Below are 26,397 nucleotides of genomic sequence, written 5' to 3'. Positions count from 1 at the left end.
GTCTATTAATTTTACTGCTAATCAGGGATTCTAGCTCCCAATAGGGTTTTAGATATTTATAGATTGGTCATATCTTGTGAGGATTCACAAAACTAGCTCCAGATGACAGCTGCCAGAAAACAATGACCTTGAGGATTCACTCACTTGCTCCAGATGTCATCTGCCATATACAAACACCTGTTCTCAATTCCTTCTAATAATAGCATTCTAGCTAGTCACCTTACCTGTTTGTAGCCTTTATAAGTCCAACAATTCTACCAAACATTTGCAAGAGCAAAGTTTTGTTTTGAGTTTCTCTACTTGTGCTTTGAAAAAGACTTGATTAATTGGACTGTACATAACTATTCTACCTTCTCCAATCCTTCAACATTGGCTTCATCCCTACCTATACATTCTCAAATTCCTTAACTTTGTCCATCACTATTTTACCTACTACAATCCTTTGACTTCAGCTTGCATTTTATTACCACTCCTATCAGGACTTATCAGCTTGGCTGAAATGGTGTGTCTCTTATAGAAACCTCAGCTAAGTAGTTCCTTGCTCAAAGCATCCAGTACTGTGACATGACTCAAGTGTGTTTGATTCTGACTTCCATTGTGCTATTACTAATTTTATTAAGTTGAATGAACATTCATCCAGGGTATGATTACACTGGTTCAAATATTGTATATTGTTGACAGTATAGAGGAAATTTCATTCCTATCTAGATTTCAGTCCTAGACAATGCAGCTCAAGCTGCTACATGTAGTCTCTGACAATCCAAACAACAAACCATGACACAACAAATAGACCCGCTACCTGCAAAAGTGCAGAGCACCACTGGAGGAAATCTTGTTCCTATCCTGATTTCCTCCACAATAAATTAATTCTTTCATCTTACAGCATTGTCCATTCAATTGCCAAGCAAACATATTTCACATCTCTAAAATCCAAACAGTCTTCTAAACCACATCACCTCTTTGCCACCTTCAATTTACTTCTATACCCGCCTGCACCTGCTCTCCTTTCCTCTCTCACAGCCGATGATTTTGGTACCTACTTCAAAGACAAAATTAACATCATTCAACAATATATTTGTTGCAAAATTCCACACAATCTTCCCACTCTACCCACTTTCACCTACATTCCCCAATCCACACTTAATTCATTCTCTCCAGTAACTGAAGATGTCTCTGCACCCATCTCATTATGTCACCCTACAACCTGTTCCCTCAAGCATATTCCCTCCCAATATCTCCACTCCTTCTCCTCCACTGCATGCCCACATCTAGCTCACTTCTTCAACCTGTTTCCCTCCACTGGTACATTTCCATCCTCTTTTAAAATGCGCTCATCTCACCAATTCTAAATAAACCAGTCCAGAATCTCTCTCCAACAGTCGTCCTATTTCTCTCCTTCCTTTTGCCTCCAAACTACTTGAGCAATTAGTGCACAACTGCATGTGTCACTTTCTCCCTTCTCACTCCATTCTCGACTCTCTGCAATCAGTCTTCTACCCCAACATTCCACCTAAACTGTTCTCGTAAAAAAGATCTATGATCTACTTACTACAAAGACTAATAACCATTTCTCCATACTCAGTCTTCTGGACCTCTGTGACAATTTTCACACTGTTGATCACCCTCTTCTCCTACACACACTTCATTATACTTTGTGAGACAGTGTTTTCCCGGTTCACTTGCTACCTTTAGTGTTTACCTCTGGCACATCCTTCCATCCAATTACAATATCTGTTGGAGTCCCACAAGGCTCTGTTCTTGGCCCTTTATTGTTTCACTGTACACCTTTTCTCTTGGAAAAGCCTCCAGTGCCACCTCTCTGCTGATGACACCCAAGTCTATATCTCTTAACCTGATCTCTCCCATTTTGTTCTCTCTTTTGTAACCAACTAACTTTTTGCTATTTCCACATGCATGTTCCAACCCAACCTAGAGCTCAACATCTCCAAAACATAACTTATAATTTTTCTTCCTGTAACAGTCACGACCTCACCTCAAATCTCCTTTAAAGTCAATAACAGCAACATTTTCTTAGTCCCCAAAGTACGCTGCCTTGGTTTCACACTTAGCTCCCTCCCTCTGCTTTATTTCTCACATCCAGACACTCTACCAGTCCTGTTGACTCCAACTTAAAAATTTGTCAGAAAAGACCCTTTTCTTACCCAACATGCTACAGAAACTCAAATCCATTCTCTCATCATCTCTCGTCTCGACTGATGGAATATTCTGCTATCTGGCATTACCAACACCGATGTTTACACACTTCAATCCATCCTACATGCTGCTGCAAGATTGATCTTTCTCTCTCATGGCTCCACATCTGCTGTACCACTTTGCAAATCCCTACACTGGCTCATTGTGTCCTCCAGAATCCAATTCAAATACTCACCCTTCCCTACAAAGCCCTCAACAACACAAGCCCTTCATACATCTCAAATTTAATATAAAAAACTCTCCTTCTTACCTTCTTAGATCTACTTCTGACCTGCGCCTTGTCTCGTTGTCTCGTCTGTGGTAACCATCTCTAACTCCCACCTACAAGACATATTGTATTCCCTACCACGCCCAATCAGGCTTTCCCACAGCCAGGGCCGGACTGACTGAAAAAAAATCAGCCCTTGCATTTAAAGTACACAGGCCCACCTCAGCTCCAGCTGGAAAGAAACCATGTGCCGCCGCTGCGAGGTGGAGCCGAAAGGGCGCGACCACATTGTGTTGTGGTTGTGGCCAACATGGGGCATTGATACATACATTATAATAAAACATTACATTTATCACGCCCTCCCAGCCACATCATGCCATACCGCCAGGCACATTATGACACACCCAGCCCACTGTACTTATCTATGTTTCTGGTGTGGCTCACATCAATAAGGGTGGGAACTTCCTGTGAAGTGAGCAGGGAAGCTCTCTCAATTCCTTTCCCCTAACCAGAGCTGGATTAATGCTCAGGGTATTTAAGACACCAGGGCCCCTATTATGTAACATGGTTATCATTTTAGACAAATACACAGGCACTACTGCTAGATGCACACAGCTCTGCCTTCTCAAGCAGTACATTGTAATGCGAGACATAACTCCCAACTGTCCTTGCAGTCGGACCAAATCCTGACTAAGTGAGACAGTCATCCAAATTCAGGACTGCCCCACCAGATTCAGGACAGTTGGCAGACTGTCCTGCTCTCTCCTACCTGTCTTGGTCACTTTCACCACTTGTAGCAGCTGGTTTCTTTAGCTCAGTTCATTCTTGTCTTGATCCTGGAATATTGGATGCCCTATTTTGAAAAAAAATGGGTACATGAGATTTAAAAAATTTCAACCAGCCCCGGTGTTAAAACAATAGCACTCACGTTTTATAATTAGGCCTCCCTCCAGTCCCCACAATAATAATATTCACAATTAATAAGTAGACCAGCCCCAACATTAACCTAACAGTATACCCATTTACTTAAAACATATTTCCCAAAGACACACTATACTATTAGTCACACAGACACACTATTAGCCACACAGACACTCTATTAGCCACACTATTAGCCCCACAGACACTCTATTAGCCACACAGAAACACTATTAGCCACACTATTAGCCACACAGACACTCTATTAGCCACACAGAAACACTATACTGTTAGCCACACAGGCACACTATTAGCCACACGGACACTCTAATAGCCACACAGACACACTATTAGCTACACTATTAGCCACACAGACACACTATCAGACACACTATTAGCCACACAAACACACTATTAGCCACACAGAAACACTATACTGTTAGCCACACAGGCACACTATTAGCCACACAGACACACTATACTATTAGCCACAGACACACTATTACACACACGCACAGACACTTACCTTGTTACATCCAAGCAGCAGCACCTCCTTTCTGCGTGCTGGTCAGCGAACGGAGAGCCAGTGACTGCTGCCTATGCAAGTAATCACATGGGAAGCCTCCTGTCACGTGGTGCCGTCCCATGTGATTACTTGCATAGGCGGCAGTCACTGACTCTCCATCCGCCAAGCAGCGCGCAGAGTGCTGCTGCTCGGCGGGCATGCGGACCGGCCCATCTGGCCATCGGCCCTTCTGGCATTTGCCAGAAGTGCCATATGGCCAATCCGGCCCTGCCCACAGCCTTCAAATTTTTAGACACTTTCTGAAAACCCCTCTTTTTTTTAGAGTTTAACTTACTCCTGATGATGCTATGATGCTATTCACACTAACACATAAACTGTCCCAATCTCTACTCGCTCTGCTTAGTCACACTCACTCCTCTTGTTTCAGCTGTGCCCACTTCCAGTTAGCGGTATATTTACTAAACTGCAGACTTGAAAAAGTGGAGATGTTGCCTATAATCTAAGCCAAATCACTGGCGCACCGTATGGGGTTAATTATTACAATAGCTTAAAAAGATACCCAATGGCAATAACAGTATGAACAAATGTGTAAATGCACTTAAATTCTGGCTAGTAACGCTGCTGTCAATCCTGTGTAGCCTTAAATAGTGAACGGAAATAAATAGCAATAGACCGCGCAGAGACTAGTCAGATCAATACGATGCTAAAAAGTAAACATTTTATTAATAATTAATAATGTGACTTTGATATCACATCAATAGTGATCAAAAAATTACATTCATATAATAATGCAATAAAAATACTTTCTTTCTGAATCCAATGCCTGTAATAATATATGATAATAGATATCTATATAGTCAATAAATATAGCCCAAATGTCCCATTAGGGTTTTGATGCACAGAGTCCTGACAGTCTTGTACTAATGCCAATAAAATAGGTTACTCACAATTGAAACATGGGCTGTTAATCTGTGTCTTTTTGCAACACTCAGAAAAGATCACTTGAGTTCTACAATGTGTCCACAAGAGGGAGCTTCAAGAAAACTGTGCTAGATGCAGTCATATTATATGTACATTTTATTGCAGTCCAGAAATCCGTGGCTGTTAATTTAGACTCCGTTCAATAATGCCTATAAAATATGATTACCTTGGCTCAGCATAGTGAGCATCGGGCTGATGGTGAGACAATAGAAAAACAGACCTTTGTTAATAGGATCCACAAGCTGACCACGTAAAGTGAAGGTTCATAGTTCAAAAATTTGAACAAATAAATAAAAATTCTGATATGGTTAGTAGCTCAAAGATTATTTCAAAATATAATGTGAAATCAATCATAAGATGTATAGTTAAAAATAATTACCATATATCAAAACAAGATCCCATTTTGAACACAATTATCTTAGAACATCCTATTGTATTTTTTAAAAAGAATAAGAATCTGCAAAATTTGTTATATTCATACGCTTCATCCAAAACTTTTTGTGGGTATCCCTTTTCTTCGAAGGACTTTAATATGCCCTTTGCCTGTTTTTTCCAAAGACAATTGACCTAGATCAGTTTTTCTTTATCCTACTCAGTTAATTTCTAGGGAAATTTTTAACCATGGTCTATGATGGTTACTATTGAAGTCAATGTAGTTGTTAGTATTCACTTGTTTTTGATAGTTTTCAGTATCAATTGTCAGACTCTGTACCAAAAGGGTCAGATCCAGGAAATGAACACACTGAGAACTCCAATTGCATTTGAAAAATAAATTATATTTGTTATGATTAAGGTAAGTGAAAAAATTAGACATTAGATCCTCCGTGCCGTCCCAAATTATAATAAGGTCATCAATATAATGGCCATAGTACACGAGATTCGTCCCATATGGACCATCCCATATATATATATTTTCAAAATGGCCCATATAAATATAAGCTAACATGGGGCGAACCTCATGCCCATGGCCATCCCGTAATCTGTAAATAATAATCCAAATTGAAAAGAAAATAATTGTAAGTCAAAATATAGTTGATAGAATCTACAATAAAATTTTGCTTCCCCCACCTCCATAGTACTATTAAATAACGTCTCCTGAATAACAACCACTCTTTTTTTGTGTGGGATGTTGGTATAGAGAGCTGAAACATCCAGCGTCACAAAATAATATGTGGGTTTCCATATTATATCCTTTACGGTTCTTATTAAATGTGTAGTATCTTTGATATATGATTTAAGGAGACAGCGAATTCTTGCAGGTAATACTCAACATAATGTGAAGGATTAGTGCTTAAGGACCCAATACCAGAAACAATCGGACGCCTTCGGGGTGAAGTGAGGGATTTGTGTATGTTTGGTAAAAAATAAAAAGTGGGTGTAACAGGATCGGTGGTAATCGGTTTTCCGATTACCACAATTACGACACCGGGAATGCCTACAAATTATACCCCTAAATTATCAAAAAGGTAATTGAAAATAATTAGACTTAGCTTGAACACGACGCTGAAGTGTTCAAGCTAAGTCTGATTATTTTCAATTCGCTTTTGAATGATTTCGGGGTTTTTTTGTAGGCATTCCTGAGGTCGCACTTATTACTGTGGTTAAAATGTACCCAACCCAACAGGATGTGGGACCCAAAAATAGTGCCAACATTTCCTGAAAATGAGCCCCCAGGTCACGGCCCTATCCAACAAAATCTTTAAATCCTCTTGATATGTTTTTGTAGGATTATTATCCATTCTCAAGTAAAAAGTGGTATTGTTTAGCTGTCTGTAGGCTTCTTTCAAATAATTTACTGTATCCATTATGATAACCCCCCCCCCCCCCTTTGTCTGCAGATTTGATAACAATATTCAAATCTGACTGGAGTTTTTTGAGGGCAAGCCATTCTTTTTTAGAGAGATTTCTATTTTTGCTTTTATATCCATGTTTACCCTCATTTTTCAGTAAATTCATTTCTACGTGATTCTTGAAATTCAGCCAACGTAGATTTATAAAAACACTGAATTGCTGTACTTTTCTGATGGATAGGATAGAAACTAGATTTTAACTTTAACTGAATGTTCTTAGGCTTAATGTTACTTTCTAAACACTGTATTTGAGGATTAGAATCATATATTGGAATAGTGGATTCATTTCCATCTATAATATTATTCTCCACCCAGAGATCCTCTAAAATGTTCAAGGATTCTGAATCATTTGTATCCAATAGAACAGGTGAGTGGTCATCTAGGCCTATCCATTTTCAGTTTTTTTCTGAGCAAAAAAATCTTTGTCTATATAAATCCCTAATCCTTAATATTTGGAGACAAGGTCATTAAGATGGGAAAGGATTATTCGGATGTCGGTGAAAGTGGTATACATTGAGGTGAGGGACTTGTCCAACTATTACTCAATACAGGTGAGGATTGTGCTCATTACCTGGTAGTGTTTTCAAGCCTGGTGTATGATTGGTGAAGATTGTGGTAGCATTAAAGGAGTGACTTCTGTCAAATGTCCCCAGCATCTTCTTCCATCAGAGGTTCCTCCACATCATGGGCCTACTCCACCAGGAGGAAACCCGAACAAGACTTTCACCCCTACAATCTATATTCCATGCAACAACTAGATTTTCTTTCCTTGAAAATTGCTCTTTCATCTACATTGTGGAATTCCCTCCCTCGCACAGCAAGATATTCCACTAGCCCACTAAGCACTTTCAACCTTTGCAATCTGGCTTGAACATTATGCAATTTTTAGCACTTAGGGCTATATTTGCTAAGAATTTAGTTTTTTGGCGGTTTGAAATCGCCCTACATCGCCGTAGGTTTAGTGATCCAAACCGCCGCATTTACTATAGGGTGGTTTGAGGCTGCAATTTAAAATGGATGGCAATGTGTGCCGGATTGAAAAAGCTGAACTGCCGGCGTTTCAGTTAAAACCGCCATCAAAACCGCCATTCAAAAGACAGGACAGGACAGTTTTAATACCTGCTTCTGAATGACTTAATAGCTGAAACATGCTGTTTGAACTATTTTGCCATTCAGAACATAAGAGAAAACACCACCAACATTTAAATTATTTGAGCAATCATTATTTATTGATTAAGGTGAAAAATTTATTTAATACTAAGTTATGGGAGAAATGTTATTTTCCATTATATTTAGGGGACAAAATTATTTAATTATTATATTATTCCAGCACTATGTAATGCCAAATTGTGCAATATAAATAATTATATCCACCATTTACAATCAGTTATTTTATTATATATTCATATTTTCCGCATAATTTAATTGTATAATAGTATCCAGTTAAAAAAAATTCCCCCATAAGTTAATTTTAAATTAATTATGTCCCTCAATCAATAAATAACAATTGCCCAAATAATTTAAAGGTCAATGGTACTTTCTTTTTATGTTCTGAATGGGAAAATAGCACAAACAGCATGTAGTTTGAGCAATCTCGCCACTCACAGCCACCTCTTTCATTTTGGCCATTTGGATGGCTGTTTTGCAGTGGTTTTGAAAACCCTGCTTAGTAAATCTGGTGGTTTGTATGTTCATCATTGTTAAAAACGGGATGGCGATTTGTAAAGTGGTGGTTTTGAAAAATGCCAATTCTGGCTTTAGTAAATCTGGCGGTTTCAAATCCGCCGGAAAAATAGCCAAAAAGCCGTGGTTTGATCGCCCCTTTATAAATCTTGCCCTTAAGCTCATGTATCTAACTCAGTGGTCGAAATGGGGGTGTTTACGGTGGTATGCTATACCGACACTTCTCCAATTGTAACACTTCTTCATTGTAACACTGTCATATTCCATTCACTTAAATTTCCATTACATTTTTCATACCACCACTTCTAAATGTTCACTTCGACCACTTGTCAAACTCCTATTGTCCTATAGATTGTAAGCTCATGACCATGGACAAATTACCTCTGACTATCTGGAATATCCAGTATCATTTTATTACTATGTTGCTCCCAATTTTAAAACGCTACAGAATAAGTAGGCACTATATAACTAAATGTAAATAATAATGATAATAATAATAATAATAATAACAACTGCATGGAAAGAATAGGCTCAAAACTAATTGTTACATTACAGGATGTTGTTTGGGAGTTGGCCCCACGCTAGAGAGAATAGACCTTCCCTCTGAAGAAAAAGTAGTGAAACGTACGTCAGGGTAGACATAAGTGTGACATCGATACCCGGAAGTAGAGAGCTCCATCGGTGGTAAATGCCTCGATTGTCGGCTGTCTGATTGTGCCTCTCAAAAGCATTATAAGAAGGGTTTAGAAGAGGATCTTAGAAAGTGCCTTGTCTATCGGCTATCTGTTACCGCCAACTATATATTGAACGAGTCCTTTGCGACCTCATGGGAATAAAGAGCTATACCAATACCACTATGCTAGTCTGTTAGCACACTGTTTACGAAGGAGAGACTTTAATGGATTGATCTAGCAGCCGTGTATCCATTTGGGCTACATCTCCTTCCCTGTTTGGTGGTCATAGTCCAGCTACACACAATTGATAATCTGCGATTAATAGAAAAATACAGAGTACTTAGATAAGATTGCTGTAATCATTATATAGATGATAGATCATGGGGTTATGATATTAACTCTGTGAAGTGTGTAAGATACAAGACTGTCCGCGGAATGAACAGACACCAAGCGCAATGCGATTAAATATTTGTGATTACAAAACGACTAGTCACTAATTAATAGAACAATACAATCTAGCAATACAACATTACTGGTATTAATATTTGGACACAGGATGGTGGGGCCAGGCAATGAACCCCGCGAGTTGTGTAACGTATAAACGGAACAGAGATAATTGCTGATTTAAAGCACATGGATTTTTCAAACATCATATCGTGAGACCACTTAGGAAACTAATGTTTTCTAAATAAAGTTGAATACTTTGATGTTTCAAGTATTTGTCCCCTTCGATTAATTTCCCCCTAGACAATCAGCCTTTAGCTTTGCGGAGGTTTATAATTTGTATCACTCTTCTAAATATTGAATATTATTTCTCTATATTACCTGTACCTACTGCTTATCCATGAGGCAGCGCACAGCTGTGCCTATATAATTACTATGTGTAGACCTGCAGATGCCACAATGTAAAGTTCCACATTTTTGATAGTTATGATACATGATTATACAATTCTGCAGCAAGTACTAATGAATACTAGAAGAAGCTCCCACTGAAGGGTATCATCATTTTAACTCACATGTGATAACTCCCCTAATATGTCTATATTTATATGTATGCTTTTATATTTCACTTTCTTTATGTCCTGGAGAATATTTTAAATTGTGAAAATAAGGTTACGTTTTATAACTAAAATACAGACACAGACTGGAGTGCTCATATTCCTTTTCTTTCTTTTGAACTCCGTTCAAATACTTTCTTTCTGATTACAGGATCTTGACAACAATCAATATTAATGGGGAGAAAAATTATTTACCTGCTCTAAGCCAAATGTTCCAAAACATTTGAAAGAAATTATCTGTAAAGTTTAAAGTTCTATGGCTTTGGAAGTGTAATGTGTCCAGTTATATGAGTGTGATCCTAAGCCTGGACCTGTGCCATGAGTCTTTTGGGCTATTGGGTGAGGATGGATCTGGAAGGACACTCTCAACTTTACAGGATGTTGACAACACTCAATATAAATTGAAAATAATTGAAATTTATCTGCCCTAAGCCAAAAGTTCCAAAATATTTGAGGGAAGTTTACTGTAAAATTTAAATTCTATGGCCAAGGAGATGTAATGTGTCCAGACATGTGAGTATGATCCTAGGCCTGGCCCTGAGCTCTGAGTCTTGTTGGGCTATTGGGTGAGGATGGATCTGGAAGGACTCTCTCAACTTTAAGGATAGGCCACTTATCCATGAATTATGACCTCTCTATATTGTGGGGGCAAATTGTAGGCGAATAGATATATTTTAAAGACAAAAAAATCTGAAAAGTGCGGGCTGCACCCATTCAATCCTGCTTTGTTCTCTAGATCAGTTAGTGACAGGGACATACATACCAATGTTTGGGCTGTCGGGACAAAAGTACTGACTGGTGGGATGATAGGACAGTCCATTAGAATCTGGACCGTCCTTCCAGAATCGCAACAGTTTAAAGGTATGCTATAACGTTGTGCTCATCAGAACGTCATCTTTTACGTAGACAGTTCTCTTTACCAACTGTATTAATAATTTGTAGATTTTGAATTATACCATCACAACTATGAGATAAATATTTAAGAAGTAGATTGAAAGAATAACCATAAAAATTTCATAAAAAGAGAGCAGCTTAATTAGATGTAATGTATGAGGTTGTTGACAATTGCAAACAGTGAAGTCCTTCATGAGGAAGAATGTGACATTTGGGAAAGTTGCTAATGATGAAATAGAAGGTAGTAAAGGGCTGAAACCATTGTCTCCGGGGAACCACATGCTGCTGTTAGACAGTGCGGATCCCAAGCGAGTCAGTGAAACAGCTAAAATATAGAAGACATCAGAGAATTACAGACAGATAAATAGCACACAGAGTTGAGAGATAAATGAACAGGATCTGCACTGACTGCACACAACGCCTTGTGACAGCTGCATTGAACACTTACATAGTGAGTATGTATATTATTTAAATATTTTTTGGACATATTACTTTGCTTCTATTTTGATTTTAAAAGCCTGATGAAGTTTCATAAGTTAAACATAAATGCAGAATATAACTTACCTGAGGTCAAGTAATCCACCTACTCCAGTGAGATCCCTAGATGTCTGTCATGGTCAGGTTTGGCTGAGCTCATTCCTGCCTGTATGAAGAAATACTGCCCCAGCAGGAGTGAGGGAAGTCCATCCGATATCTGCCATAGTCTGGGGATGATCTCCTGTTGTGCATAGACAACACACTGCAGGCAGGAGAGAGGACACCATATTTAGTCTGTGGCTTGGGAGACCCACTGGCTCAGGTGAATCTCCAAATCACTGACTTAAATCTATAAATAAACCTACTGGTTAGCAGCAACATATGATAAAGAAGACTTTTAATTCCATCTTTACTTACATACATACTGACAATCAAAGGAAACATGTTTCATTACACTGTAGTTTGCTGCTTTTAGTACATATTGCAGAGCGCTGCCCAGTTAGAGAGAGAACATCACAGTATCTTCTGGTCAGTATAAGAAGTGATTGTAGAACGATTGCGGTCATTATAAACATACTGATTTATTCACTTCCACTAACATATTTCACTGTCAGTTTGTGGGAACAGTAGTTTTTATTTTTCAATGTTTGCTCCACTTATAAATTTTAATGACAAACCTTAGAGGCCAACCCATATCATAACTCAGATTGAAACTATTATATATAGGATCCCCCACCCACACTTTAATATTTCTGTGAACATTACGGTTTATTGAAATGTGTAAAGTTATTATTTTACTTTGTGTTTTCACGTTTTACTGTATTCTTCACAAAGGTTTTTCTCACAAATTGTACAATAAATGTATTTAAAGAAGTAACAAACAAAAAACAAATAAACACTATAAGCTGTGGTCACATATAATAGTGATGAGACCAATCTACCATCCTCTGTACGTCACCTACAAACACAGATGACCGTACTCTCTAAATGTGACCGTTGTATATTAAATAACACATGTTTTTTAAGTCTCTGTTATAGAATAAAGGATTAAAGTAGAATAGTAACTAAATAAATGATACTGTGAACTTTTATTTATTTAAATAGAATAAGAGCAGATAATGAGAATTAAAGTAATAGCAGAATAGGGGGAATTGTACTGTGCACTAGGCTATACATACTAAATAAAAGCAGATACTAAAATCTAAACCCAGTATAGACAAGTGGCATACAGACATTGAAAATCACAATGGAACAGAAAAGTCTCATTACTCCTTTGTCTATACATGAACGATAAGAACATATGCCAGGAGTTATCTTATAGTCATCTTACAGAATAATAGAGAACTATACAGATCATCACATAGGGCCGGCTCTTGGGGGGGGGTGACCAGTGCCACTGCACAGGTCAATGTGCTTCAGGTTGGTCCCCTGGTTGACAGCTCTGCAGGCTCCATCTCCTCTAGGATGCTTAAGGTATTATAGTAATAAAACAGACACATGGTATTACCCAAAGTGGGAGAGAAAAGAGAACTGGGATGGAGCCCACTGGGTTTATACTGTGTGAAAGAGAGATTATGAGGAAAGGATGATGGTTGGGGGAGTATGATATAGAGAAAGGGATTGAATAGGGAGTAATGATGATGATTATGGGGGAATAGGTTTGAGGAGTGAGTGGAAAACATACAGAATGGACTTGAGAGGGGATAGAGGAGTGAGATAAAGAAGAGGATTGAGCGGAGATAGAAATGGTTTATGATGTAGATTGAATGGGGTGTAATGTCTATAAGAGGGGTGAGCTATGATTAAATAGGTAGTGGACTATATGTATAGTCAGCTATTTATTAGCAGATATCATATAATAATATGAAATGTGCCTGTCTCCTAAAACTATTTGCTTACTCCTAGATTCTAAAATTTCGGTTTGGAGCCTGCTGTATGATGTATGACATGAGTCTTAAAAGGAAGACAACTAATTAACTTCAATTTCTAATGAAAGTACAATTACTTCTAATGTTGTGCTCTGTCCTCAACGCAGCTAATATTGGCAGCAAATTTTTAGTCTTGCATTCAGTTTTATCAGTTTTGCAAGTGACATAAACAGGATTTTGTGTCTTCAAGATTCATCATCGGATTGGTGGATGAGCCGTGTTACTGCTACACCAGCACTACTCCTGCTTCTTGTGACTCTGAACACTGCATTACAGGTGAGCACTATCTGTGTTCTGAGCACTCGTTGATGTTTTCTGTTACTTTGGAACCTTCCTGCACATTTATTAAATATATTTATAATTACAATATTATTTATGTTCCTTTGAGTTCAGCCACATCCCCTCTAACAATAGTCTCGTCTGCTCCAGTGGTATGGGTGGGGGGAGCAAGTAGGAATGCCAAGGGCTCAGCATTTGCAAAATCTGTCCCTGTTTTAAAACAACTGTTTCTTTCAATGTACCATTTCTGTTGTACATTAAGTAACACTTTTGTCACATTGCCTCATGAGCTGTTACACTTTATTGCCCTAAAACCTCATTTTCACTCCCAGACTTTCGTCTCATCTTTGTACTCAAAATTGCTAAAATTTAAAGGTCTTCCTCTTATTCTGTATCTACTTAATTGGCACCTTAGACCATCTCCCAACTTGAGGTGCGTCAGAAGAATATCACAATTGTCCAGTAACAGCAATTTGTATCTTCCAAGACAAGCAGCAGCATAACATACAACAAGTGGAGTACAGGCTTAGGTGTTCATCAGATCAATTTAAATATGTTCTAATCACATAATATTTCTAGAGTATATTTGTAGATTTGTAGCAATATCAATTCCTACACAAAGTTCAAAAATCATCAACAATTACACAAAATGTCTCATATAAATCAAAAGTGTACTTCATTCTTTTAAAGCCCTTCACTCTATTTCATTGAGATATATCTCAGGGCTAAATGTACCTACTTATCTCCTGTTAATGATTAAAGGGCAAGTACAGAGAGGATTGACAAAAAATCCAGCCTTGTGTTCTGTCGATAGTAGATCACATTAATAGAGAAACTCAACACAAAGTTATATTGGTTTCCGCCCCCTCCACTCCACTGAAACTGCCCTGGCTAAAGTCACCAATGACCTCCTCTCTGCTAAAGCCAGGGGCCACTTCTCCCTTCTCATCCTCCTTGACCTCTCTGCAGTCTTCGACACTGTTGACTGTTGACCACCCCCTCCTCCTTTACACCCTCCAGTCTTTCGGCCTCTCCGGCCCAGTCCTGTACTGGTTCACCTCTTACCTTACTCTCCGAATCTTCTCTGTCACCACCTCTGGATCTCTCTCCCCCCGTCCACCCTTCCAGTCGGGGTCCCTCAGGGCTCTGTTCTGGGACCCTTACTCTTCTCTCTATACACCTCCTCCTTGGGTGAACTCTTCAGCTACTTCGGCTTCAGCTACCACCTTTACGCTGACGACACTAAACTATACCTCTCCTCTCCTGATCTCTCTCCCTCCTCTCTAGGGTGTCCACCTGCCTCTCTGCCTTCTCCTCCTGGATGTCCTCTCGATTCCTCAAACTTAACCTTGCCAAAACTGAGCTCATAGTTTTTCCTTCCTCTCATACCTCATCCCCTTCTGACCTCTCCATCACTGTCGACAACACCTCTATCTCCCCTGTCCTCCAACATCGCTGCCTTGGTGTCATCCTCGACTCCTCTCTCTCCTTTGGCCCCCACATCCTCTCTCTTGCTAAATCCTGCTGCTTTCAGCTGCGTAACATCGCTCGCATCCGGCCCTTCCTCTCCTAAGATGACACCAAATGCCTTATCCACTCTCTGATCATCTCCCGCCTGGACTACTGCAACTCCTCACTGGCCTCCCCCACTCTCATCTCAATCCCCTTCGATCTTCTCTTAACGCTGCCGCTAGGCTTATTTTCCTTTCTCGCCGCTCCTCTTCTGTCTCCCCCCTCTACCTAGCCCTTCACTGGCTCCCATTCCCCTTCAGAATCCTCTTTAAGCTCCTCACACTCACCTACAAGGCCCTCGCCAACTCCACTGCACCCTACATCTCCACCCTCCTCTCAATTCATGCTCCATCCCGCCCTCTCCGTTCTGCCTCTGACCATTGCCTCTCTTGCCCCCTTATAACCTCCTCCCACGCGCGTATCCAAGACTTCGCCCGCGCTACCACCCTCCACTGGAACAAGCTCCCTCCCTCTATCAGAACTTCCCCTAATCTGTCCAGTTTCAAACGGGCCCTAAAACCCACCTTTTTCTTAAAGCCTTTCAGTCTCCCACTTAACTTCCTACCTTATCTTCTGCCTCCGTCCCCCTACTCTCCCTCTCTCCCCTGCGTCTCTCTGTCTGTCCACCCCTTCCCTTAGATTGTACGCTCCTCTGAGCAGGGCCATCTCTCCTCCTGTTTCCACCACTTCTAACTCTGCTCTCCAGCCACTTAGCTCTCCTCCTCGAGGGTCCTCCACCCCACGTCCACTCTCGCTCCCTCTTCCCCCCTGGGGGTCTCCCTGTCTTCCGCGCCCTTCTTCTTGGGCCCCATCGTTTGTGGATCCTCCCTCCCCTTCCCCGCCCTTTCTAGCTGTGCATTGAGCTTACTGAGTTGCTGTGCTTACTGTTTACTGTACTGTGCTGTCTCCCATTGTATTGTAATTTGTTTGTCCCTGTACGGCGCTGCGGACACCTTGTGGCGCCTTATAAATAAAAATTAATAATAATAATAATATATTATACTAATTAGAGGGTGTGGGACAGCTGTCTAAAAAAAGTACTGTACTTACCTCTGTATCCTGGGACACCCTGGCTCCTTTTCACCTCTGTGAGCATGTCAATGGTGGAAGACGCTGTATTTACTTTGCATAGCAGCCAGACAAAAAATCAATCTCACCAATGAAAGGACATGGGGGGCAAAATATTGTTTGTTTGTTTTTAAACAGCAATGCATTATATAAAAAATATACGTTTTAGGGGTAGATACTCTTTAATATGTACATGTTTTTAAAGCATTGTTTTCTCTCTGCATGCCACTTTAGCTAAAAATATATTTTATTATTTTTCATATTTTTGGTTTTCAGTTAGCAGTGTGGCACGGTGGCTAGCATTGCTGCCTCACAGCACCGGGGTCATGACATAGAATTATGACCTGGGCACTATTTGTTGGGAGTTTGTATGTTCTCCCCTTTGAGTGCTTTGGTTTCCTCCAACACTCTAAATACTCGTAAGTAAATAATCACTTATCTCCCTTACATTGCACCCAAATCTCCTTCGCATGTTCAGACTTAGTATTACTGTAATTAAGTAAATAAATAACCACGGGACAGAAATGTAAATTTGGCAAAAGGTCACAGTTTTTGTTTAAGCAAAATGGTTGCGGACAGAGCAATGCGAGTCAGCTAACAGCTAATAGCAAAACCAAACAGTGATAGGTCAGATTGCTATTACACCACTGGTCCCAGGATATAATCCTTTGCAATGTTACAGCTTCCTAGTAACTGTCATAAGCTTTCAGAACTAGCGGGAGAGGTCTTCTCCTATAGCAGCCGCCTTTCCTGAGGTTTGGACGCACTCATAAGTACTAGGATGCTCCCAGGACTTAACTTAATGTGGTAAAAGCTTATGAGCAGAAATCGGTAGCACAGAGATAGGAGATATGGTGCTGGTGTCCCTGGCGTCAGAGTGAGTACCCCCATTCATGGGGAACACCTCTGCTTCAAGTCTCAGGCAGTCCTCGTTACCCAAGGGTTAGATGAAGCTTATCCCAGGGCAATGATTTTTCCGCCCTTCCTCCATCATAAATATTTACAAGTCCCCTGGTTTGATTCAGAAGGGCAGCATTAATGCACAGAGCATATAAGGAAAGCAAGGTATGAAAGCCCTGCTCTTGTCTACTGATGAGTGCTTGGGCAAAGTTTTGTGGGCCTTATCTTTGAATTTTGTAGTATGGGTGCAAGTCACCTTCGTCTCTTTACTTTACAAAATGTCTTACTCTATTCATTCACACCACTGTCAATCGAATGACCTCTGCCTGTTAATTTAATTACAGCTGCGCACCCCGGCTGCCTGTCACTAGCCGCGACACAGCTGCTGTGTGAGGCGTCCCAGTTGCCCTGGCATCAGAGTGAGTACACTTCTTCTTGGGGACCACCTCTCTCTTGTAAGTCTCGGGCAGTCCTCTTTATCTCGGGGTTGGAATAAGCTTACCCTAGGCCAATGTTTTTTCTGGCCTCCCTCGCTCATAACGAGCCACTAGACTATGTTACCTGTATTTAAGATTGCAATTATAAGCAATTGATCAGCAAATTATTGTAGCTGACTATTCTCTACAGAACTGCATTACAATAATGACAGCATTCTATTGCTTTCTGATGTTCCTTGGGCATCCTGAACGCTATTCTAGCAGCAGAGCAACGCAGCTAACCTCCTCCCTACACGCTGTCTGTTCTAACATGGCACTTGAGAAAATGAGGGAGGACTGTATATACAAATGATGGCGATCCAAATCTCGTGAGAGTTTTGCAAAAATAAAACTTCCGGAAATTACGTTTTGCCTCCTTTTGAGATCCAAGTTTGGAAGGAAAAACCGATCCCCAAAGTTGGATTTTGGCGGATTTCACATAATCTGAACTACTCATCTCTAATAAATATATTATAATCGTTTTCTGTAGCACTAAGGATTAACTGTTGTCTGAAAAACTTTACCATTGAAGCAACTGAGTAAAAAGCTCTCAATAGTGTTGGATTCCTGGCAAAGCCTACTGCAGTGAATTGGAAATGGAAGAGAATTAAAGAGCCGAGACTACTCTCATTTCAAACGCATATTAACTGAAATTTATAGATAGTTTAAACACAACTGTATGATATGCTTATTTGTCAAATTTAGAGAAATTCCTTTTAATTAAGTCATTTTTTTCCTTTGTCTATCTTCAATAGAGAAAAAAAGGTGATTTGGACTCAAACTAATGGTTAACTCTACCCAGCTTGACAGCAACGTGACTGTATCTATCAATAAGACCTTACAAAGGGTGACTTTATTCATACTGATGCTCCCCTTGTTCTGCATCTTCTTGTACTTCATGGCTGTTATACTGAATGTCTTCTTCACAGTTCCTCATGTCCGAGAGAACCCTCGCTACAAGCTGTTTATCCACATGCTGGTTAATGATCTAGCATTTCTAACTATTTCATTCTATCTCTTTACCACTTATATTTACTTTTTTTACTTGCCATTGTCCATCTGCTATATAATTGTCAGCTTTGCCACCTGTGCATTTAGGATTACGCTTTACAATTTGGCGCTCATGTCTTTGGAACGCTATGTAGCCATTTGCCACCCACTTAGACATGCACAGCTGTGCACAGCACAGAGATCTAGTGCTGCCATTGCAATCATGTGGACAGTGGGGCTCATTCCACAGCTTGCAGATTTTATTGTGTTTTGCTTTTTTGCAGAAAAACGTGTCTTTTCACTCAATGTCATTTGTTATTGGTCTGTATTAATAGCGAATGAAATACAAGAAGTCATAAGAACACAAACCATCATAATTAGCCTTATCATTGTTGGACTGATAATCGCCTACACATACATCAAAGTTATGCTGGTCGCTCGGAGGATTGGTTCTGGGAGATCTGCTTCTAAGGCTGGAAAAACTGTCTTGCTCCACGCGTTTCAGCTCATGTTATGTATGTTGTCTCTCACTTCTACATATACTGACAGATATTTAACATCATATTTTGTCTATATGACAATATTTAACTTCTTCCTGTTTATGTGTCTTCCCAGAGTTATCAGTCCATTAATTTATGGGATTAGAGATGAAGCACTTGGTAAACATATTAGAATTGTGTTCTCGTCAGGGAGATTTGTGAAATGAAATTGAGTGAATTGGGAATATATGTTATATAGCTGTGAAATAAATAATATATAAGTTGGTGAAATGATGGAACTCTTTTGCTTACTCCTTGCAATAGGGTTCGGACCATCAGATTCTCCTGCCCCATCAAACCCCAAAGGGGCAAATTAGAAGTATATTTACCAAACCCTCAACTGCTTCAACCAAGAAAGTAGAGAGGTGTTTTACATATGATGTGACTCCAAAAATTCAGAAGGTGAGACCAGGAAAAATATCCCCCAATCCAAGCTGTATTTTACTTTTTTACTGGCCTCAAAGCACAAACAGGTTCTTCTTCATTCAGCATTATCTCTATATACTGGACTCCAGTTGTCTCCGTTAATAGTTTCCACTCCAGTAGGTCAGGCCACAAAGAATTGCTTCTGCTGGTATGTAAGCCACAGCAGAGATGCAGATACAGGTAAGAAAGATAGTTTAAATTAAATTGGAGTCCAATATATTGAGATTCAGATAAGTCTTGTTTTCTTTTTTAATTTTTGAGTGTACGTTGCATAATTGTAATAAAAATCTTTTATATAAAATACTACACCATATGGGATTGTCCTTGTTTCCATATTGAGTGATGGAAGAGATCCGGATAAACAATGTTGAACGAACAAGAACCTGTTACAGTTTTTGTGGCCTGACCTACTGGGGTGATAACTATTAGCAGAGACAACTGGAGTCCAGTATATGGAGATAATGCTTAATGAACACGAAACCTGTTGCAGATAAGCCATTTTATATTTATTTCTGGTACGCAGATCCATAGGGATTGTAGTGTAATATAACTCACTGGTGGTCTGATTGTCACAGGAATTACAGCAGGTAAGTAGTCATCAAAGCAGAATCTTGTAGCAGTGATGTTTATCAGCTCAAGTGTTCTAATAAGGACAGTTAAACGCCAGTTTGTGAAACTAGAGATCTGTCCAGAAGTTACAGATGGTACAATAGTACATTACATGACCAAACAGTCCTCCTTTTATACAGATTCACACACATACCCTGGCAGGATATAATCCAGCCTCCTTGTCCTCTAACCATTCCAGGTGCTTCAAGCAGTCTTCACATAAATCAGCCTTGAAGGATTTAACACTTTTTTATATTGCTGCTGCCGGCACTACTACGTTTGAGGTTTTGTTTGAATGTTTACCATCAAGATATAACATTTCTCTAATGTTGCTTTTAACACAAATTAACTTGCAAATCTGATATTCATCTGTGATCACTTGCATAGGGATTCTACTTGCAAGTATAATTACCTCCTCTTGTCTTTCAGGCTCAACAGACGTTTTGGTTAGTGATGAAAAGGTCTAAATAACAAGAGATTACCTGTCTCTAGAAAGTTACAAAACCCAAACATGACATATAGTCTCCAAAGTCAATAAATTTCTATACCAAAAACACCAATATAAAAAGATAAGTACATTTGCAAACAGAGCTGCACTACACTCTACTTAAAATAAATATCCACAAATAAGTTATTTATAAGTGATCCAACCACACATGGTAAGATTTCTTTTCTCTGCAAAAGCAATTTGAAACATTTAGGATCTCAACTTCTCAGTGGTGAATGATCAAATGACAAGTTTTAAATTAGGATAGCACAAAACACTATAATAATAAATAAATGATTAAATGTTACCCACAATTGGTCATTTACAAACCCTCACTCACATTAATGTATGCAAGAATGCATAATTTTCCACATATGCCGAGTATGCACTAAAATCATTCTGGGCCTGATTCATTAAGGAGCCTAAGATTTCATGTTCTGAATGGGGACGAGAATGGGCTTATGCAAGCAATCAATGTCAAGTAAGGGGGGTGCCAAGCTTGAGTGCATAAAGAAGTGTCCGATTCAAGCTTTGGCCATCTTTCTGGTACGTGATTTTCAGTCGTATCACTTGAACCACCTACAGGTCTGGTGTAAGTGCCGATCACTAGTGATGACAGCTTTGCATATACTAGAACATGTGGTTGCAAAATGATTACAACTGTAAAAATGCATTTTATGTACAGTAGATATTAATAGCATCCTAATAATTGTATTCTATGGAAAAAGTATGAAAAATACAACAACTTTTTAAAATCTTTTAATATTTTGTCATTAATGACTATATTATTAACAGGTTATATAAACTGAATATTTTGTTTTTCTGTGTGTTATTTTGGGACTTTATATTTCACATATGTATTGGATGTATCCTTCAGTGTATTGTCTGCCAGAGCAGAGCTGACCTAGACCCCTATTCATTAACAGTTGTATCTTCAGATCCGCATGTTGTTGAATACAGACATGCGTATACCCGATGCACGTGCTTTTAAAAAAAAAGCACATTATGTTCGATGTTCCTTGATGAATAAGGCCCACTATGCTTATTTTAGAAGGCTTTGTATTTTCTAAATATACCTTTGGATTCATTAAAACCCAAGACCGGAATGCACAGTTGTTTCCAGAATGTATTAAAATTAGAGATGCTCTCTGACCCCCGTGTTTTGGTTTCGGTTTTGGCAAAACCACCCTTGCGTGTTTTGGTTTTGGTTTTGTTTGGTTTTGTTTTGCAATTTTTTTGGGGCTAAAATAACATAATTAAGTGCTCCACCTGTTTCTTGGATAAGTGAGGTAATTCTACAGCTAATAAATGTCAACGAGCGCTAACCCCTCCCGGGATATGTGCTTTTATCAGACACACACACCAATCCAGGGTGCCAGACAACGCACTAAAAAGAGCTACTGAAATCCATAGCAAAAAAGGCATTTGGGTGTCTAACTGTATATTACACCCTATACTTATATTTAAATAGAAGAAAAAACAGCCTGCAAAGACTGTACGATCAATAGAAATGCCCAAAGCAGCTTTTCTGTTTGGGTCTACATTATTCCCATACATTAAAATTGAAATAGAAAAAGAAGCAGCCTGCAAAGACTGTACAATAAAATAGAAATGCCCAAAACAGATTTTCTGTTTGGGTGTATATTATTGGCAAACTTTATTAGTGCAAATTATGAAAAATACTGTTTAATCCCTGCTAGGCACTCCTTAGTTCTACAGCTACACACACTAATCCAGGGAGGCAGGCAATGTTCTAAAAAGAGCTATTGACATTCATAGCAAAAAAGGCAGTTTGGAGTGTCTGTATTTTACAACCTACATTTATAGTTAAATAGTGAAAGAAGCAGCCTGCAAAGACTGTACCATAAATAGAAATGCCCAAAGCAGATTTTCTGTTTGGGTCTAGATAACGCCCTACACTTATAGTGAATTTGACAAAACAGCAGCCTGCAAAGAATGTACGTTACATAGAAATGCCCCAGTATGGAAAGGGACTGTGTGACATATCCATATCAATTAACTCTTGAAAATAATCCTCCACCATCCTTTGCATGTTAATAATAGGATTGGTTGGAGTTATGGGCAAGGTCACACATTTTTTGGTAAAATCTCTCAAACCAGCCCAGATGTCAAACTGTTGTGGTCTGTCACCTGCGTCATCCCTTCTTCTCTTTGGAAAGTGTAAGTTGGTGCCAGAACCTCACGTGCCAGAACTGCTGCCACTGATGCCACACTGCTGCCACTGGTGCAGGACTTACACAAACAACCTCATCCTCATCAACATCCTCATTAGCGACCTCGTGGGCTACACAAATCTCCCCCTCATCCTTTTTTAATTCCAAAGTGTCATCCTCAATTGGTGTATCACCAGCTACACTCAGGCTGTTCAGGCACACATCAGCAGAAATTCTGAAAGGGCTCTTCTTTATGGGTACATTATCAGAATGGTCACGATTACACATACCACTCGTGGATGGACTCTCCTCAGGGATTGGTGTCATTTTTGATTCTGAAAATATATTTTCCTCTAATGCCTTACTGTTTTCTTGCAGCTCGGCTTTCACACGTAGCAGTAGTTGTGCACCACTTTTGGACTCCAAATTACTTGATCTTGCTTGGTCACGAGTGACCTTACAAGAAGAAGGCTCAGTAACATATTTAGATCTTGCACTAAAAGAGAAAGGCGAAGGCCTCATTCTTTTTTTGCAACTGCGTGTGTAGAATGGCATGTTGGCAAAAAAAAAATTCTCGACAGTTAACTTTTCATTAGTTACAGCTCTTTTTCTCTTCAACACTGTAAAAGGTTTTTTATGTGTGTTTTTTTCCCTGACTTAAAAGGACTATGTACTTTTACATAGGCTTTACCAGATGACGTACTGGGAAGACTACCATCAGGACTGGTGCCAGCAGCTGCTTGCTGATCCTGCTCATATGTGGACTGCTGTGAATACATTTTAATAAGACCCAAAACACTTGTAGTGCAAAATCAGAAATATATAGTGCTGGTATATAATAATTTCAACACCAGAAAATAGATTTTTTGGAACAGCGGAATATGTGACACCCCAGCCACTTGTAGTGCAAATTCAGAAATATATAGTGCTGGTATATAATAATTTCAACACCAGAAAAAAAGATTGTTTGGAACAGGGGAATATGTGATACCCCAAGCACCTGGGAGGAGGGTGGCAAACAGGAAGAGGGCACAAAACATCCCTTGGCATGACACTGAGGCATCGCTGCCCATGGGGCGGTGAGATGGGGGCCACCAAATCAGCTCTCTCCATTATGAGAGAGAGAGGGTGAAAGGCTGCACACAAAAAACAGGGGTAAAGGAAATGAACAGTGCGGGGACGTGTGAAAAATGAAAGAGGGATGGGGTGAAATAGGGTGGATGAAAGCGAGATATAGGAGAGGGGAAAGCACACACAAGGCAGGCAAATAGAACAAGGAATAAGGGTGGAAAATACAGAAGGCAAAGAGACAAATACAAAGGGAACAGAGTTGAATACACAAATAAGAAGGACACAAAACTGAGGCTAGTTATCCCTGTGCTTTCCTGGAACCAAAAGAGCTGTATGACTCTTCCCTGCTCTTTAATAACCTGCTCCCTTTCTCCTGACCCCCTATGACTCTAACATGATATCACCACACCTTCCCTGCTTTGTTAACCCTGAATGAGCCAAATAGATATGCACACAGATCTCGGCTTGTAATCTCCCTTGGGCTTATTCATGCCTCAGTTCTACTAATCACTAGAGTTTAGAGGGTATATTGTCTCCAAACTTTACCTCGGGTGACAGAGTAAACAAATGTTTGTAATTTTTTGTCAGCCATTTTGTTCTCCCTCATTTCTATCCTGTACCTTTAGCCTTTTTTCTCAGGTATGTGTATGCCTCTCATTTCCTCACCATCCATTAATAACACATCAAGTATCAAAGTATCAATAAAACATATCCAGAAAATAATTTTTAGGTAGCCTTTTATAGGCCTCTCTACCACATGTATAATATTAACCTTTAGGTAAGGTCCATGAAATGACATATGTGGAATATTTGCTATGTGCAAAGAGTAAGTGGAATTGTCTCCCATAGTGGCCTTGACGAAACGAGTTTCATATTACCTTAAACAGCATGTCCCTTGTTTCTCACAAAATATGGAGCATAACAGCATGTACTTTTTAATGTTCCCCAGCTCACCATAGTGATCCTCATTACATGTGGATAAAGGGACATTGTAACCATGCCGATGGTAATCGTATTTACGATGATGAAAATTTCAACAGGCTTTAGTTCTACAAAAAAAACCTGACAAAACAAATACAATATACAGAGACTTACCTGAACACCGAAGCTCCAGATCTCCGATGGAAGCGGCATGCTGACAGGCTGTAATTCCGAAGACAGTCGATGTGTTGTAAGCACTTAATCTGCAGGGTACAGGTCCTGTGTCTTTGGAATGACAGCCTGTCAGCATACCGCTTCCATCGGAGATCTGGAGTTTCGGTGTTTAGGTAAGTCTCTTTATATATATTAATTTTTGTAAGAAATAGCTTGTTTTTTGTAGGACTAAAGCCTGTCGGAATTGTCATCATCGTAAATTCGTACCCAACCCAGCAATGCCTATATAGGAGACTTCAGGGTATAGAAGAAAGAGTGAGAATCATGGATGCGTGTTGTTTTCTATTTTTATTTGATCCAGCATTGAAGTCTTGGTTTCTGCTGGACTGGGCATCCTGCTGGTACAAAAGCAGCTTAGAAGAACTCCATGGGACTTGTGACTTGGGGGGCCTGATCTAACAGGGAGACAATTGGATTCACTCCTAATATGCCAATAGAGGAGAGATTGTCAGGCCAAGCAGCCAGAAGTCAGCAAATCAGGACATCTAGGTGACTGAAGCTCCTTAAGATCATGGGGTAAGGGACAGATAATGTGGTTTGCACACAGCATTCTAGTGATTGCTTTTATTACATTAAATGTACTATTGTACCTTTGTAACTGCATTTGCCTGAGTGACTATAAGAACCCTTGAAGGTACTGGGTATGCTTCTCTGGTATAGGAAGGCACCACTCAGTGGCCAGCTACCATGAAGTAGGTATAATTGGGCCAGATAAATCCAGTGGGCCTGAGTCATTAAGGAGAGCAAAGCAATAAAAGGAGTAAGTTTACTACTAGACAAACCATGTTACAATGCAAGGGGGGTAAATTAGTTTATTATTTTGTGTGCAAGGAAAATACTGGCATATTTTTCATGTAGCACATAAATACTTGATAGCTTTATTTTTATACTGAAATTTAAAGTTGATCTAGGACATGCCCTATCCTAACTATAAATCTGTCCCCACATTTTAAATTTACCACCTTCTCCAATGCAGCATGGTTTTGCCAAGGTGCAAATTTATCGCTTTTTTATGCTTTGCACTCCTTAACGATTCGGCCTGGTATCTTTAGAGTGGCAATTGCAGCTTTATCTACCAGTTTGCTAGGGGGAGCAGTTTGTAGTATGTAATATCCACCATGTACTCTGATTTGTTTAATCCATGTCTCTGTTACAATTCTGTTCCACAAACTAAATCCTTGTAATTACAGCCATGGAGCCATAAATGTGTTGAAAACATTAAACAGTTTATTGCAGTGAAAACACAGTCTAGGTGGTGAAATGTAAACACAGACTAAGTCAGTGAATAAACAGATTTTCA

At 39.5% G+C, this 26,397-nt stretch overlaps 1 protein-coding gene across 1 annotated transcript; it reads left to right on the top strand.

Annotated features, from left to right (window-relative positions):
• Window positions 1-18,430: 18,430 nt before the first annotated feature.
• On the top strand, window positions 18,431-19,342 carry LOC142139767 (odorant receptor 131-2-like). The gene has a single exon (XM_075197638.1). It carries the CDS (start codon window positions 18,431-18,433, stop codon window positions 19,340-19,342), a length of 912 nt encoding a protein of 303 aa, XP_075053739.1.
• Window positions 19,343-26,397: the final 7,055 nt, after the last annotated feature.

Source organism: Mixophyes fleayi, chromosome 2, assembly GCF_038048845.1.
Source record: "Mixophyes fleayi isolate aMixFle1 chromosome 2, aMixFle1.hap1, whole genome shotgun sequence".
Classification (NCBI taxonomy): Eukaryota; Metazoa; Chordata; class Amphibia; order Anura; family Limnodynastidae; genus Mixophyes; species Mixophyes fleayi.
Note: the sequence above shows the minus strand (reverse complement) of the source record. Positions and strands in the feature narration are given on the sequence as shown.

What these genes read in the sequence shown, in the direction of transcription:
- LOC142139767 (XM_075197638.1), top strand. Translation starts at nt 18,431, where the DNA reads ATGGTTAACTCTACCCAGCTTGACAGCAACGTGACTGTATCTATCAAT.